This window comes from Schistocerca americana, chromosome X, assembly GCF_021461395.2.
Source record: "Schistocerca americana isolate TAMUIC-IGC-003095 chromosome X, iqSchAmer2.1, whole genome shotgun sequence".
NCBI classification, from domain to species: Eukaryota; Metazoa; Arthropoda; class Insecta; order Orthoptera; family Acrididae; genus Schistocerca; species Schistocerca americana.
In genome coordinates this window covers 940,775,028-940,793,529 of record NC_060130.1, presented here as the reverse complement: position 1 = coordinate 940,793,529, position 18,502 = coordinate 940,775,028, and the positions used below count along the sequence as shown (strand labels likewise).

General features: G+C 37.6%; 1 protein-coding gene across 2 annotated transcripts in view; it reads right to left on the bottom strand.

The window, feature by feature from the left end:
• The window catches only part of LOC124555646 (neither inactivation nor afterpotential protein G-like), a 242,042-nt gene that overhangs the window by 133,576 nt on the left and 89,964 nt on the right, over window positions 1-18,502 (bottom strand). For both annotated transcript variants that reach the window (XM_047129629.1, XM_047129630.1), the window contains one exon: window positions 4,088-4,246. In XM_047129629.1, the coding sequence (XP_046985585.1) occupies window positions 4,088-4,246 (159 nt within the window). The remainder of the gene's footprint in view (window positions 1-4,087; window positions 4,247-18,502) is intronic.

Genomic DNA, 18,502 nt, shown 5'->3' with positions numbered 1-18,502 from the left:
AAAGCTGGTTGACTGCATATCTAAAGTCTAGATAGCAATAACATACATCCATGCTTCAGCATGTCACACATTGGTCAGATCACTAGGACCACGCAGGACTATTGTAGTGAGCATAATCAGCACACACACAACAGCAGAATAAATCTGTGAGGGCAGAATATTGACTAGGTTTCAGACATCCTATGCATAATAATAACACAGACACTCTGGCATGTGCTTCCATTTATTGGGGCAGTTTTTATTACGAAAACTGTTGATATTAAATTAGCGGGTGACCTTAGAATTAAAGATGAAGGTTTTTGTCTAAATTCTACTTGGAATACCACTCTCTCTCTGGTTAAACAAACAGGGAACAGAGTTAGCACTGCTTGCTCTCTCATCTTGCTGGCTAATGTTTCACTATTAGTAATGTCTGACATTGCTCATTGTTGGTTACTGTGTCTCTTGTCTTTCCACAAACAGTGTCATTTGGTTCCCTGTTTACACAACACAATCTAATGAAGGTTTAAATTGTCTTGCACAGTGATCTCCCACTGCATTTGTGCAAGAAAATGGCAAGGTGTTCAACTGTTACGTATCAGCAGTTGTTGAGGGCATTACCCAGCTGTATTCCGGTGAGTTATTTGAACACTGTACAGTTTACTTGCTCCATTGGTTGTATTACATACAGAAATTTCCATTATCACATTAACTTAAGCATGGATAGTTTAATCATGGACTGTTGTATGTTGTATCTCTTGGTGATCAGGAGCAGTCACTTGGAGATGGTTTGAGAGTACTAAGAATCCACTGATGGCAAATTTGCACATTAGGGAAAGCCAGCTCTGTGTCTTGCTTTTCACAGGATGTGAATCTTTGGCTACTTATTAGACAGGAGATCTAAAAACAGAAGCAGATACAACAGAACACATAACTCAAGATGTGCTCTACTAAGAAACCGTTGCATTTGAGGAATCATTTAATGCTTGTTAAAATGTACAAGAGGTGACAGCACATGCTTACGTATGCTCTAAAGCAGGAACAAAAATCATTATTCAATGTGAAATGGTGCTTTTAAACATTAAATTGTCTATTTCAGCCTACTTGGTGAAAATGAAGTCAGTCTAAAATAAAGTGTGAAACGTATAAATTTGTGACTGTATATGTTATACAAGGTAAACTGTGAGTATAATAAAAAAAAAAAAAACATTAAAATTGGTGAGAGTGTGGATATTGACTGAGAACCACTCAAATGTTTAAGACAATAAGTTTTTATATGATTGTGAGTTACAATATGTGACTTACAAAAAGATGCTACTACAGAAACATAATTATTCATGATGACATGTTCATATAAAATATTCTTGAGTTGTTGCCAATTATTCATTACATAGGGTGAGTTTTCTAACTGGGAACAAACAGTAAGAAATGGTTCTTGAGAGGGTAAAAGGCAAAAAAGATCATATGGACATATGACTGGAAAAATGCTGCAATGAAGGTATATCCAATTGAAAGTCGAGATCAACACCAGGCAGGTGTCCCACCATTATTGGGTAAGCCAAGTGATCATGTTTCAGACAATAAATTTTTATATGATTAAGGGTTACAACACTGCAATTTATACAAATGTTCTGCTACAGAAACAAAGTTTGTCATGATGACATGCTCATATAAAATATTCTTGAGCTGTTACCATCTGTATCACTTACAACGCACCAGGCAGATGGCCTTCCAGGATGGGGTAAATCAGATGACCACGTGGAATATTATCCACTAAAAATGCTACTATCTGTACCACTTACAACACATGCAGGCCTTACTACATGTGGTCTTGCCTCTGCAGTGACAGTTTTGGTGCTGATTTGTTGCACAGGCCACCAGACAAGGGTTTATGAAGGATAATATCATCAACCTGCACAACACCCATCTGTGGGCACTGGACAATAGCCACGATATAGTGGCAGTGAACCATCGGCACTAGATCTGACACATTGTGCTGTGGGGATTAGTGGTAACTGCCTTGTGGGACCAGTCATCATGCCACAATGCCTCCCAGATGAGGTATACAAGATCTGTTCAAAAGATTCTGGAACCTTATCCATAAAATCTTTCTGAGCTTCCTTTTACTTATTGTGCATGGTCTCCTTTGAAATACTCTCCTCCACAATTGATACACTGGTCCTGATGCCATTTCAACTTGCACAAGCAATCTTGGTACATCTCCTGCTGGATCGCATGATGTGCCATATGCGAATATTCTTTTATCTCATCTATCATTGCAAATCTTCATCCTTTCAACAGGGTTTTTAACTTTGGAAATAAGAAAACATCCAAAAGGACAGGTTTGGAGAGTGTGGAGGATAAGGTAGCACAGTGATTTCATTTTTCATGCAATAGTCACACATGAACAGGGATTAATGTGCAGATGTATTATAATGATGTAAGAGCCACGACTTGTCGCACCAAATTTTAGGCTGTTTCCTTCCCAGGCATCACAACACATCCCAATAGTACCATTGATTAACAGTTTGTTCCTGTGGCATGAATTCATGATGAATTAATCTCTCAAAGTCAAAGAATACTATCAGCATGGTTTTGACATTTGACCTGACCTGACAAGCTTTTCTTGGTTTTGGAGAACCTCGCCCAATCCACTGTGAAGATTGAACTTGGTCCCAACATCAGAATCATAGACCCAGGTCTCATCACCATTTATGTTTCTCTTAAGGAATGTCTCATTCTCATTTGTGCTACTTCTACACAGATTTTGAGGCAAAGGTGTTTCTGGTCTTGACTCATTAGCTGTGGGACGAACTTGGTGGAAACACAATACATTCCAAGAAATAGTATCATGATTTACTGTCATGATCCAACTAAAATGTTACATTTTCTGCAATCTCTCAGGTGGTCAGTCTTCAACTGGCACACACAATTTTGTTGAAATTCCTGACATGAGCATTGTCTGTAGACATTGAAGGGCATCCTAACAATGGTAATCTTTAACTCCAACTGGCCATTATTAAACCATGTGAACCATTTGTAACACCAAGTATGGCTTAAACACCCATCACTGTAAGTATCCTGCATCATTTAGTGCGCCTCTGTAAAAGTTTTCTTGAGTTTCATACAACATTTAAGGCAGATGCATTGCTTCTCTAACTGTCCCATCTTGAAAGTCACAAACTGTGTGACACAACATTCTACTCAATACAGCACTGAACAATAACTATCAGACATACAATAATGAAACTGCCTGCAGTTACACATTAAACACAGGCATGTGCAGGGATGCCAACCACAGTTCACATCAACACACCACTGGCGCAAAATTACAAATGTTCTGGAATTTTTGAACAGATCTCGTACCTGCAGTTCCTGCAGATGACCCTGCCACCCTGTTGGAAGAGATGCCTTTGATGGTATGAAGGGTAACATGACTACTATATGATGGGGTGCTCCACCTCAGTGCCCCCTAGAACTGGAGCTAATATTCACACTTGCCTGGTGTGTTTTCATCTGTGCTTTTTAATCACTGAAACCTACATTGTCAAAGAGCTATTATTTTCACCTTCAAGTGGTTGTACCTCCCTTGTAAACATTTTCTGTCATGTGTCCATATCAACTTTTTTGTCCCTTATCATCTCAGCAATCATTTTCTGCAGTTTCTCCCCATTTAGCAAAATCACCCTGTACGAAACTCTTACAGCCACAGTCAGGGCTACTATGTGATCCTGAAACAGATGGTGGAGATTATCAGCAAAATTTTGAACTTTTACTATAATTCAATGTGGTGAGAATGTCAGGAATAAGTTGTACAAATATTCTGCCTTTATTAAAAGTTATAGGTTAGTATGAAATGTCAGCTATGAAAATTGTCTGCAAGTTGAAGAAATGTTGACTGGGTCAGAAAAACCAAAGCACAGATTTCAGTTTCAGTTTGAAGCTGAAGACTGTCCTAGAGCTTTCTTGGTTCATTCATAATTTCTGCAATAGAATTTATGTGTGATGGCAGATTTAATGAAGAAACTTTAAATATTCATTGAAGTCAGAAACTTATCAGAGTTTAGCATGTGATTTACATATAATATTTAAAAATACTTCTTCATACCCCCAAAGAATCTAGGTGTTGTCTAGGGCCAATGCCTGATCTGAGCAATATCTGTGGTGTGTTGATGGAACCCGCACTCAAAACCACTTCCTGACGAGCGGTAATTCTCACACCAGAGTCAAGCTCCACACCAGTAACTGCTTCTCTTGTGATAGTCACCTAGAAAATGAGATTGCACAACAAACTGAGTTGATAAGAACTAAAAAGAAAGGAATTTTTTATTTACAGGTAATGAATTTTATTCTTGTATGTGCAGAAAAAAAGGAGAATGTGAGCCTACTAATGAAAACTTTTATTCTTGTATGTGCAGAAAAACAGGAGAATGTGAGCCTACTAATGAAAACTGGGAATGATTACGAAGTACGCCATTTTTTTTAATTCTCCAATTATACCTCATATACTAATCAACATTGTAACATATGATGTATCCTAAATTGTTGTTCCATAAAAGTTAGTACATTTTTTACAAAATTCTTGAGAGGTGGAAATTAAAACCTTGTCTGGAAACAAAATTGATAACACATTCTCACTGAATACAAAACATAAGTATAAATGTACAATATTCTGTAATGCCATAAATCTTTTTTCCTGAAATATATAAAAAAAAGAAGTTCTTAAGGATCATCACTATCAAAGCAAGCTGTGTGGGCAGCATTTTTACAATTTCAGCACACATACAACTTCTGATTACCCTAGTAGTAGGTAATATGCAAGACATGAAATATTCTAGACATGTAACAAATTCCAAACTGGCATTACTCAAGTTGGTTGGTTGGTGAATTTGGGGGAGGGGACCAAACAGTGAGGTCGTTGGGCACATCGGGTTAGGGAAGGATGGGTAAGGAAGTTGGCCATGAAGGATGGGGGTGGAAGTTGGTCATACCCCTTCAAAGGAACCATCCTGGCATTGGTCTGAAGTGATTTAGGGAAATCACAGGAAACCTAAATCAGGATGGCCGGACAAAGGTTTGCACCGTCAGCCTCCCAAATGCGAGTCCAGTGTGCTAGCCACTGTACAATCTCACTCGGTCATTACTCAAGTCATTATGGAAAGATGGTGGGCAGAATTTGAGGAACTGTTTGTATTACTCTTGGCTTTCCAGCCAATTATTTATGAAACAGGAGATTTTGACGGCATATCATGTCATCACCTTCAGGTGATATCCGTAGAATGAGTGACTTTGCTACATCACACCTCCTTTATACTCCCCTCCCCTTTTTTTCCACACTACAAAACTGCATGCCATGTCAAGTGGAGTGGAGGGGAGAGGAGGGGAGACATGAGCACCAAATACTGGGTGTGAACTAAAGTCTCTCATATGGATACGGAAGCTACTCTCAGCTGACATTATGACTTCAGTTGACTGAACACTGCATCCCACACTTTATTGAAAGTGAAGCCACTGTTTCCGTTGGTCAGGCCATCAGTCACTCATACTTCAAAGCCTCATTAAGAATACAATCCCAAAACAATGAAGTCTGTCTTAGTATTTCCTGTCAATAATTTTTTTTGTCAGTCTCTAATTATGGAGAGCTCAAATTGCGGTGAGCAATCTACACCAACCATCTCTAATGACCTTGATGTCAACAGGATGTTAATCCCTGATATTCCTTCCTTACCATTCCACTTGTTCATATTTCATAGAGTCCCCAGTAATAAATAATAATTTTTTATTGTCATTCAGCTGATTACAGCAATAGACAAAGTCAAGAGCACATATTTCTACATGAACTACAATATTGATGTAAATTGATTTACATAAAATAAGTAGACATTAGAATGCAGTATTTTCATCTTCAAAAAATTCATCAGTGGTGTAAAACGGATTGTTCACTAGTAGCTTGTATAATTTAGCTTCAAAAATATTTACAGGCAGTTCTTTAAAGTCAGCACTTAGTCTATTAAACATCCTTAGTCCAAGAACTAGGTAGGAGTTCTGCAATTTTGATAATCTATGATAGGGCACGTCTACAGATGTTCTGTTTCTAGTATTGTGGCTATGAATATCACTTCTCAACACAAAATTAGAGACATTTTTTCTAATGTACAATAAAACATTGTAAATGAATAAGTTTACTACTGTAAGACTCTGCAATTTAATAAACAGAGGTTTACAATGTACTGTTTTATCAGAATCCGTTATTATTCTTATTACTTTCTCCTGTAAAAGTAAAATGTCATTTACATGACAGCTACTAACCCACAGTAAGATTCCATAAGAAATGATGCTTTGGAAGCGGGCAAAAAATGCTGATTTCACATAGTCATTGGGAACATGTCTTTTTAAATTTCTAATTAGATAAATAACTCTTGAAAGCCTAGCCAATATATTTTTAATGTGTGGTTCTGATGTCAATTTATTGTCAATAGTAACACCTACAAATTTGACAGTTTCTAGTTCTTGGTCATTAGGAATCTCTTTGAGGCTAAAGTAAAATGTCTGAGTTTTGTTTTCATTTAGTAAGAAGCCATTAGCTTTGAACCATAATGAGGACTGAGCAAGGGTATTTTTGGTCAGTATTTTCAGTGTACCTAGATCAGAGTTTTTATGTATAAAAGTTGTTCCATCAGCATACAATATTGTGTGAGAATTTATGAACAAGGGCATGTCATTAATCATTAGCATAAACAGTAAAGGTCCAATCACTGACCCTTGAGGCACTTCGTACCTAACATTAACCAAATTTGATTTCTCCCTACCAATGCGCACAACCTGTTGACGGTTCTCTAGAAAATACCTGAACATATTTATACTGTTGTCATCAAAAAGTAGCTATGCTGTGCTTCACAACTACAGATTTTGTGGGTTAGTTGAGTTCTCTGTGCCTCATCTGCTCCTGGCACCTTTCTTTGACTGCCAATACAGTCTCCCCGATGTATGCCTTACCTCATTTGCACAGAGTATGGTAATCATCCAGTTTATGGAGCCTCAAATCATCTTTCACTGCACCTAATAGAGCATCTGTGTTTAGAAGTGGACAGAAAATAAATTTCTACATCTACATTGACACTCCACCTTATGCTGTGTGGCAGAGAGCATGAGTGTACCTTGTGTACCACTATCAGTTTCCGCCCACCAGTTCCAGTTGTGAATGGTTCATAGGAACAAAAGTTTCTGGTAAGCATCTGTGTGGGCTTGTAGCTCTTTAATTTTGCTTTCATGGTCTTTCTATGAGATATATGTAGGAGTAAGCAATATATTGGTTGATTTATCTAGAAATGTAAGATCCCAGGTCAAAAATGTTTAAAACTAAAAAACTGTACCATAAAATCTTTGTTGAAAGTCCAGATACATAAACTCAAGCAACAGAAATTAGAAGAATTAGTTAGGATATTGTGGCTGGGTGATCTACTAAATACAGGGCTATTACAAATGATTGACATGACTTCATAAATTCACTGTAGCTCCATTCATTGACATATGGTCACGACACACTACAGATACATAGAAAAACTCATAAAGTTTTGTTCGGCTGAAGCTGCACTTCAGGTTTCTGCCGCCAGAGTGCTCGAGAGCGCAGTGAGGCAAAATGGTGACAGGAGCCGAGAAAGTGTATGTCGTGCTTGAAATGCACTCACATCAGTCAGTCATAACAGTGCAACGACACTTCAGGATGAAGTTCAACAAAGATCCACCAACTGCTAACTCCATTCAGCGATGGTATGCGCAGTTTAAAGCTTCTGGATGCCTCTGTGAGGGGAAATCAATGGGTTGGCCTGCAGTGAGCAAAGAAACGGTTGAACGCGTGCGGGCAAGTTTCACGCGTAGCTGCGGAAGTCAACGAATAAAGCAAGCAAGGAGCTAAACATACTACAGCCGACGGTTTGGAAAATCTTACGGAAAAGGCTAAAGCAGAAGCATTTCTTAAACAGGAGATTGGAAAACCAATGGATCGGTCGTGGTGGAGATCATATCAACAATTCACGTCATGGCCTCCACGCTCTCCCGACTTAACCCCATGTGATTTCTTTCTGTGGGGTTATGTGAAAGATTCAGTGTTTAAACCTCCTCTACCAAGAAACGTGCCAGAACTGCGAGCTCGCATCAACGATGCTTTCGAACTCATTGATGGGAACATGCTGCGCCGAGTGTGGGAGGAACTTGATTATCGGCTTGATGTCTGCCGAATCACTAAAGGGGCACATATTGAACATTTGTGAATGCCTAAAAAATCTTTTTGAGTTTTTGTATGTGTGTGCAAAGCATTGTGAAACTATCTCAAATAATAAAGTTATTGTAGAGCTGTGAAATCGCTTCAATCATTTGTAAGAACCCTGTATAAAATGAATGAGCTAACATCTCCTACCTAACAGCATAGCCAAAAGATAACACCACAAATCATTGCAACTTTTACCAAATTTCTTAAATTGCATCATTTTCTGCCTTTGACTGTGTTTTTATAGTGCTACTGTAATTTTGGTTTATAGCATCTCCACTGATATGGTACAAAGAACCAAGAAACACATAATAGGAGAGAACAGGGGTGCATCTGACATGATTGTAATAGAGTCAAAAGTTGTTATCAATGACATGAGTAACATGTTGCATAGATCTCTGGTGTTTGCCATCAAGGGTGACAGAGCTCTGCAAGTAAGTTGTTATTTTTATTCTGTTTCTGTGCTGTAATATGACATAAACTCTTATATGTATGTGAATGTTAACACACTGAAAATTTGTTGCACATACTGTTATTCTCTTATTGTGTTTTTCTCAGTACATTGTATTATATCTTTGTAAATGCTTGACAATGGCACATTAGACAAAATTACAATAGCACAATATAAAAGTAACAGCAAACAGTGGGAAATGGTGCCATTTAAAAAATTTGTGGAAGCTGTGGAACCAGATTACAAGAAGTTAATTTGTCTCATTTTGACCTAAAATAGAGAGCAGATCACCTAGGAAACAAGTGGGTCCTCTCTAGCCACAATATAAGTACAGTTATACTGTATCTTACTTTCAACAATAATAAAATGCTATTATGTTCTCATTTGTACCTATGATACACTAAAGAGCCAAAGAAACAAGCATAGGAATGCGTATTCAAATACAGAGATATGTAAACAGGGAGAAGACAGTGTTGTAGTCAACAATGGCTATATAAGACTGCAAATGTCTAATGCAGTTGTTAGATCAGTTACTGCTCCTACAATGGCAGATTATCAAGATTTAAATGAGTTTGAATGTGGTGCTATAGTTGGCACGTGAGCAATGGGACACAGTATCTCTGAGGTGGTGATGAAGTGGGGATTTTCCTGTATGACCATTTCACAAGTGCACTGTGAATATTAGGAATCCGGTAAAACATCAAATCTCCATTGCTGCAACTGAAAAAAAAATCCTGCAAAAATGGGACCAACAACAACTGAAGAGAATCATTCAGTATGACAGAATTGCAACCCTTCCACATATCGCTGCAGATTTCAGTGCTGGGCAATCAAGAAGTGTCAGTGTGCAAACCATTCAACAAAACATCATCAATATGGGATTTCAGAGCCAAAGGCCCACTCATGTACCTTTGAGGACTGCATGACACAAAGCTTTACAACTCGCCTGGGCCTGTCAACACCAACATTGGACTGTTGATGATGGGAAACATGTTGCCTGGTCAGTCAAGTCTCATTTCAAATTGTATCGAGCAGATGGATGTGTGTGGGTATGGAGACAGCCTCATGAATCCATGGACCCTGCATGTCAGCAGGGGAGTTTTCAAGTTGGTGGAGGCTCTGTAATGCTGTGGGGCATGTGTAGTTGGAGTGATATGGGACCCCTGGTATGTATAGATATGACTCTGATGGGTGACACATATGGAAGCACCCTGTCTGGTCACCTGCATCCATTCATGTCCATTGTGAATTCTGACAGATTTGGGCAATTCCAACAGGATAATGTGACACCCTGCATGCCCAGGGTTGGTACAGAATGTCTCCAGGAAAACTCTTCTGAGTTTAAACACTGCCACTGGCCACCAGATTCCCCAGACATTAACATTATTGAGTATATTTGAGATGCCTTGCAACGTGCTGTTCAGAAGAGATCTCCATCCCTTGTGCTCTTACTGATTTATGGACAGCCCTGCTGGATTCATGATGTCAGTTGCCTCCAGCAGTACTTCACGCATTAGCTGGGTCCATGCCACATGTGCTGCAGCACTTCTTCGTGCTTGCAAGGACCCTACATGATATTAGGCAGGTGTCCAGTTTCTTTCGCTCTTCAGTATAGAACCCCTTGATAAAAGTAAACACTTTTTTATTTATCCTGTGCTTCCTTTTATGTGGGTAATTGCTTTTTAATGAGTTTAAATAAGTGAACAACCATAATTTTCCAATGAAAGCTAACATGCATTGTGCACAGAACTAAAGTAATCAGTGAAAATGTGTAACAAAACTTTGTACCAGTGGGACACATCATTTTACTTTGACACAAAAATTGAAGACTGTAGTGGCACCACCTGACATTACCATGGAAAGTGAGTAGCTGGTGCAAAATTACTATTGACCACTGTGGCTCCACTACTCAGATGGAACTGATCCTCTGTCTCCTCCTCTGATGGAATCATGCCAGACTCTGGCATATAATCGGGTGCAGGGCTGGACTTATTCTCTTTAGTGTGTGTTATGATTCAAGCAGTGGAATGCTCATCTCAAGTGTTATCATATTCACTACAGTGTTATTGTGATGGAATCTATGTGTAATATATGGAACTCTGATATGACTTGGACTGGGCTTTGCTTGGGAATGTGGACTTCAGATAGCTTAAACTGATTCCTAGTAGCACTTTGTCCCTATATCACTTGTGAATAAACTCTGTAAGTGATTTGTGTGTAGATTACCCATTAATAAAGTGGCAATGATGTGGAAACTGGATGCATGCAAACTGGTTACACATGCAAACTGAACTTTGAACAGTTTTGTAACTAGGTGAGAATATGGGTTTCTCAGTCATGAGGAACTACTACAGCTCCTAATGCAAGTCATGTAGAGCTATCAGGAGCTAATGACAGCCATATTACAGACATTAGTGAATGTAGTAAGAAACTCTCCCATGCCACCCATGTTTATGGATTTTCTACCATGTAATGAGCATCATGAAGAATGGGATGCTCACTGCTGATTACTGCAGTTATATTTTTTGGCATGTCACATTTCCAATGCAGGAAGAATAAACTCCATGTTCCTATCAGGAAATCCTGAACTTTATCATCTAATACAAAAATTAGAGCCATTAATGAATACAGTAGAACATTAGTTGCCTAGATTGTTTTCTTAATTGGAAGATCATTTTTTGACAAAGACACACATTACTGCAGCCAGGTTAGAATTCTGATAGCGGAAAAAGTGCCCCAAACAATAACATGAAGATTGGGCTGTTGACCTACATGGTTTAAGGAAGAATTGTAATTTGAAATGTTTGTGCAGGCAGAATTATTTGGACTCTTTAATCAGGAATTTTGTAGTACATATTACCTGTAATTAGGGAGTGAGGAACCATGCATAGAGCAAATGAGATCACTCGTTGATGGAAGTTATGCCTGCAGCTTGTGCCTATAAAAACGTTTAGATAGTCCAGAGTTCATTTATGATGGAAGAAGATTTTGCAGCAGTCTACTGCAAAGCACCAGTCATGTGGGATGTCACTCTACCTTCGGCAGGGCCCACATCTGCTCCACAGCCTGGACAAACTTGTGAACAACCATGCCAGCAGCAATGGGTCACATCAGCATTTGAATCACGACTTGGATATAAATATTGTTTTTTTCACCATGATTGCAGTGTCTGCTCCCATTACCATACAACATACCACAGGTGGTGTAAAAAATGTCACTTGTGAGAGGTATTTTGTAGCAGTTTTAATGCAAATATGTCCCATGGAAGTGTACCAAGTGAGTGCTAAATCTACAAAGTGCAGACTTCGGAGGATAAAACCCAACAAATATACTTAGATTCATTTATAGGAAAACACTCTGTGAAATTAGATCTAGACACTGCTGCAGATGTGTCCTTGTTAAAACAAACTATTTTCTTAAGTTTAAGGCATCCCCCTTGCAGTCATCCAAAATATAACTGCAAGACCAATAGATGTTATGAGATGTTCTTGCTAGGAAAATTTCTAATTTTGCTTCCTATAATTTTTTAGACTGGGTATCAGATACAGCAATACTGGATCAGGTCATGTATCAGGTTCTTGACTAAATGCTAGCAAGCACACTTTGTGATGAAGCAAGCTGGGATTTTTCTACTTCCCCTCTTGTTTTGCCATCTGCCTACTTAAATTAGTTTTTCAGTTTTAACTAATTACCATTAACATAAGTGAATAAGAATCTGAACTTCCTTAAAGGAGAACGGTTGGCCCTCAGTTTTAAAGAATATAACACTAAATCCAATTTTGCACTTAGTTTTATGTGTGTAATTGATTTTCCAATTTATTTTGATTATGCCTAGTTAGTATCTTTTGTTATAGAGTAAAATCAGTAATAGTTTTGTAACTTAAATTCTGTTGTTGACGAATAAACAAATATAAATTCTATAATAATTATAAATGTTTGGAAGACAAAATACTAGCATTCTGTAAGTATTTATTTGGCTCTATTTGAAAACATGTTAGCAAAGCCAGCCCTTGATTAATTCCAAAGTAATTAACAGTTTTGTCAAAAGTATTGTCTGTATAACTATATATGTTAATTTCATCAGTTAAACAAATAATTTGGTTTAACTCTTGTAGTAGAAAAAACTGTTAAAAGGAACAAATTTTTTGATGTATTCACTTGATTTAATGAGTTAAGTTTTAGTTGTAATTTCCTTAAATTTAACTTCAAACAATGTGTAGTTTTAGCACCTGTCATTGTGATTATATATAAGGGCCCGATTTTTTGTCACGAGACAGTCAGTCCATGGCCGAGTTTCAGATGAGAAACCTATGCTGATTAGAACAACAACAATACTTCAAATTAACTGTGAAATATGTGTTACACAATTAGGCCATGTTTTAAAACAATGGAAGTGTCTGTTCCATACATACCTTCCTATTCTGCAGGAACTGTGAACTTTTTGGTTAGCTTTTTACTGCTCATAGATGTTCAATAGTAAACTATTGTAGCAATATGTGGGTGGCAGCCTGAAAACTATTAATGAGGCTTATCAAAAGTTAAACAATAGTGCACTGGCCATATTAAATGTGTGTATGGGGGGTTGTGAAAAGTGAAAGTAAACAACTGTGAAACATAAATGTTCACCTGTCAGCAACATCATTTACAGTAGACAGTACTGCACCTCCACATCCTATTTTTTTAGCCAGTACATTGACACTAAGGACAACAAACAAAGAAACAAAGAAGGTGAACGTCATCACATATGGTGCCTCAGGTGAGGAGTATTGTATGTGGGCACAGTAAACAAGGACACGTGAACTTTGAACAGTGAAATCAACAGCGGTTTACATTGCAGTGAGGCAACAGCCAATCAGCACTGGGGTTTCATTGTTGCAGTAGGACAGCGGCCAATCAGCAAGCAGGTTGTATGGAAGCAGGCACTGAGCACAGGGGCAGCCAATCAACACACAGGTTCACACAGCTGACAGCGAGTAAACAAGACACCTTGCCGAGAGGCTTATAACTTGCCTCAGCCGTGCAGTTGATGAATCAAATGACAACTGCAGCAGCAGCAGTTGGAGAGTGATTAAAAACAAGGAAATTTCATAGCCAAAGCTGTTTTGTATTAAGTGATACATAATGAGTGGCCTTAACGAACAAGACAGTGTGACTGAGAACAAACCTGTAGAGGTTAAGTTTTTAAATAAACAGAAAGACCTAATGGGGACTGATTCACAGGACAATAGTGGTTACAGAAAATTGTAAGCGATGTTAATGCAAATTATGAGTAGTATGAGTATGAAAGTAGACATTAGTAGTATGAAAAAAGACATTAGTAGTATGGAAGTAGATATTAGTGGTATTAAAACTGATGATTAGATTAAAAATGAACTGAAGAAAGAAATTAAAAAGGAAATTAAGGTGGTTAGCACTAATCTTTAACAATTAAATAAGAAGTTTGATGCAGTAGTTAAAGATTGTGATAATACAAATGATAAATTAACATTGAGTCATAAATGTGTGGAAGGAAAAAAGAAGGTTTGTGATGACAGTAGTATGAAGGTGGAGGTTTCCAATAAACAATGTGCTGAAAATAGGGTTAAACTTGAGAACCAAATTGATCAGATTAAAAAGATTTAAAAACTGAGGTAGAAACCAAGTGTGCAGTAGTGGTAGAGGAAAAACCGGTAAAAGTAAATGAAAATGTAGATTCAAAATCGACTAAAATAGAGAAAAAGGTGGAAGAAGTACAAAATCTAAAGCATAGAGAAATTGACAGTGGGTATGATAATCATTTTGGTAAGCTGGATGACAGTTTTTCCAGGGAAAAGATTAATGAGGATTTGTGTAAGAAGAAGATCACATGCCAAGTTAAAAGGAAGTGTGGCACCCTGTAGTAACAGTAAGTGCACAAGGTATATATGTTAAGTGTTTACTGGGCAATGGTAGTGATTTGAATGGCATTTCACAGGCATTTTTTGAATCTATTAAGAACACAGAGGGTGTAGTAGTGATGCATGCTTCTGGGAAAAAATTATTGGTGCTACTGGTAAGCTATCAAAGAGTGTGAAACAAGAGATACTATTAAATGTAAAATTGGCAGGACAGCTGTTGGAAAGCAATTTCTTGGTGATTCCAAATCTCAGCATTGATGTTATATTTGAGACTAATGTCTTGTGCAATTATCAAGTAGGGTGTTCAACATTCTGTGTTGGATTCATTATATGGTGATAATGCTTACCCCAGCTGTCTGTCTCATTTTTCGTGTTTCCTGAGGCAGTCAAACTCTTCTTCTGTCCCATCTGTAGTTTATAAGTGAATCAGAAGCACTCTTTGACTTTCATGTATTTTGTACAGTAGCATACTATAGTATAAGAATAGTTTAAAAAGGTTTCTCCAAGAGGTAAGGTAAACAGAAAATGAAAGGTGTCAGCATATGAGAAATATAATTAACATCTGAAGTAATCAATTCATGAGTGCAGCAGCAGAGGCAATATGCAGTAAAAACCATCTTGGATACCAAGTCTCAGTATTAATTGTAGTATAATAAAAGTGTTTGTGTTTAGTGCCATCAGCATATGGAGATAACTACCTGCCTGTAGATGTGGGTCATGGTACAGCCTTTTCCAACATTAAGGGATTACAACTTTAAACATAGTTGCCTGGAGTAATGTGTAGAAAGAATGAGCAAGATTTGTATGTATATTACCCTTCAGGCTAGAATCTCAAGCAATTTGATGGGATACAGTGAAATAATAGTTTTTCTAAGTGATAATTTTGTCTGATCAGTAATGAGAGTTAAGTTTGCCTAGGATAAGGATCTGTTACTGTTGAGTGTTTTTCAGTAGAATCAATTTTGCATTGGATAATCAGAGCAGGTGTTTATTTATTAGATAATGAAGCAATAATGAAATAATAAAATAATGACTAATGTTAGGGTCTTAACAATTAGGGAACCTGTCTCTACAGTAGGGATACTTTTTGAGAATGCACTCCACTAGCTAATGAGATAAGAAAGGTAAGTAAAATATTGAAGCTGACACACATGATTGATGAAAAAGATAATTGTATAAAAAAATGTGATGTATGTGTATTGAAGATCTAAATTTTGAACTAGGCAACATTGGGTACTGTGTGTATTGTGCAATTCATGACACTGCAGCTAGGAATGAGAGCTTAATGGAAAGAGCAATATTTTATTGAGGTACAAGTAATATGGGGCCTAATGCTGCAGTATTGGATCTATAGGTTATCTGAAAACTTCTATTTGTGTTCGTAGGAAGTGTGAGCTTAAAGTGGTAATACTGGGGTGAAGAAAAGCAATTTTGCTGATTAACTGATAACTATGGTGCTAGACTGATGTGAATATTCTAACAGGTCAACTATTTGGTAACATTTAGTGATTTTGTGAGGATTTAATCTTCTAGTTGAATGAGAGTAGTGCTCAAAGTTGAGTAGGGAAGTGAGGCAACGATTTCCTACAGCTTCCATTCGCTTAATTTTGATTAGAATAGCAATTAAGTTATGTGATGGTGACTCTGTTCTTCTTCCATAATGTAATGATTAATAAATCTATGCTACTGCACATCTTGAGTTTGTGCTAGAAGTAATGCACAGCTTGAGTTTTTGCTATTTTGCAAATGGAAAATAGATCCAAATCTTTCAAGTTTAACCAGTTTCAGACAGTTATGACTTAGAGTAATGTTTTGTAGTGTAATGTGCACTTGATTTTAAATTTTTATGAGTCCACACCTTTCATACTATAGTCAATTTTAGAGCAAATTATTGTAAGGTTATGAGAACTATGTAATGTATTTATTTATGATGTAATGGTATATCATTTGCCATTTATATTAAATTTTTTCTTCTTAGAATTAAGTTAGACGTAAAAGTAAATGTACTAAAGAAGGGTATTTTGTTTAATTTTTTCATGTACTCTGGCAGAGGAGAACCTCCTCCAAAGGAACTGATAGCAGGTTCATTTCCTTGCTAACTGCCACTTGGATCTATTGAAGGTGAGGACAACTTGGAGAGAAAATGTGAAAAACCTCATTAAAACTATGATATTGCTTGTGAAAAATATTAAACAGTGAGCAAGTGAACTGCAGTGCACAGTGAAATTTAGTTTTTTGTGATCCATGAGGATTTATTTTGTTTAAGTGAGACAGGACTTGTATAAACTGATACGGATCTTAAAATGTAATCTTTGTTTACCCAAAAAGGACATCACTAATAATAAAGATGCCTAAATTTTATTAAATGTATAGCTTATAGATATTTTGTGATTTTGTGCAATACACTGTATGTAAATATTTTGTAGGGGAATTTTCATATGGATAGTTCACATAAGTATAAATTTGAAAAAATATATGTACTTTAGTTTGGTAAGATTCATATGTATTTTTTTGTGTGTAGATTGTTAAACCGAATTTCTACCATCACTTGTGGTCATGGAAATGCCCAGTTAGGTATTTGTAGTATCTGTCTGGCCAGTCCAATGAAGGGGTGATGCGACAAATCAAGCTGGGGTATTTGTACTTCCCATCTTGTTTTCCATCTACCTAGTTAAATTTGTTTTTTCAGTTTTAACTAATTATCATTAACATACATGAATATAATCTGCATTTCCATAAAAGAGAAAGGTTGGTCCTCAGTTTTAAAGAATATAACACCAGAGCTAATTTTGTGCTTAGTTTTATGTATGTAATTGATTTTCTAATTTATTTCGATTATGCCTAGTTAGTATCTTTTGTTATAGGGTGAGCTCCCTGCCATCGTTGGATAAGCAGCTGCAGCAGCAAGTCATATACTCCTACCTCACTCATTTGTTACATAGTTTAATTCTTAATTTCTCAATTGAGTCCCATAGTGCTCAGAGCCATTTGAATTCTTAATTTCTTTGCGTGTTTTTGGTACTTGCATTGCTTAATTCATAAATTTCTGGCTTATTATAGTATTTGAGAGTTGTAGCATCGCGTTTTAGTACCTGAATAGTGTAAATTCACGTAGTCGTTTGTCTTCTGTTTTTGTTTTGAACGGCCAGTGTTGGTTGGTCACAGTCAGTGTGCTCCCTGCCGTCGTTGGATAAGCAGCTGCAGCAGCAAGTCGTATACTCCTAGCTCACTCATTTCCTACATAGTTTAACTCTTAATTTCTTTGCGTGTTTTTGGTACTTGCATTGTCTAATTCATAAATTTCTGGAGTATTATAGTATTTGAGAGTTGTAGCATCGCGTTTTAGTACCTGAATAGTGTAAAATCACGTAGTCTCCTTCCGCCGCCGAGCAGTTTGTCAGCAGTGCGCAAGTAGCAGCATTACTGCATTTACTAGGCAATCTTGTATTTTAATAACCGTTTAAATTTTGTGTCGATTTGTTTGTGCTCTCTGTAGATTAGTTCAGACGTTCTTTGCACAACAGTTTTTAGCATGGATAGGGACTGCAACTGCTGTGTTTGGATGCAGGCTGAGTTGGCATCCCTTCGCTCCCAGCTTCAGGCAGTGTTGGCTTTGGTCACACAGCTTGAGGCTGTTGCCAATGGGCATCACTGTGGGGCACGCATCCCCCGATCGGACTACGACTGTGGTTGCCAGGGATACTGCCCGCATTGAGGCTGATCCCTCACCTGTGGTAGAGTGGGAGGTCGTCTCAAGGTGTGGCAGGGGGCAAAAGACATTCCGGAGGGCTGAACGGAAGGCCTCTCCAGTTTGTCTGATGAACTGGTTTCAGGCTCTGTCTCAGGCTGATACTGATCTTCGGCCTGACATGGCTGCTTGTCCTGTTCCAGAGGTTGCCCCTCAGTCTGCAAGATCCAGGCGGTCGCAGA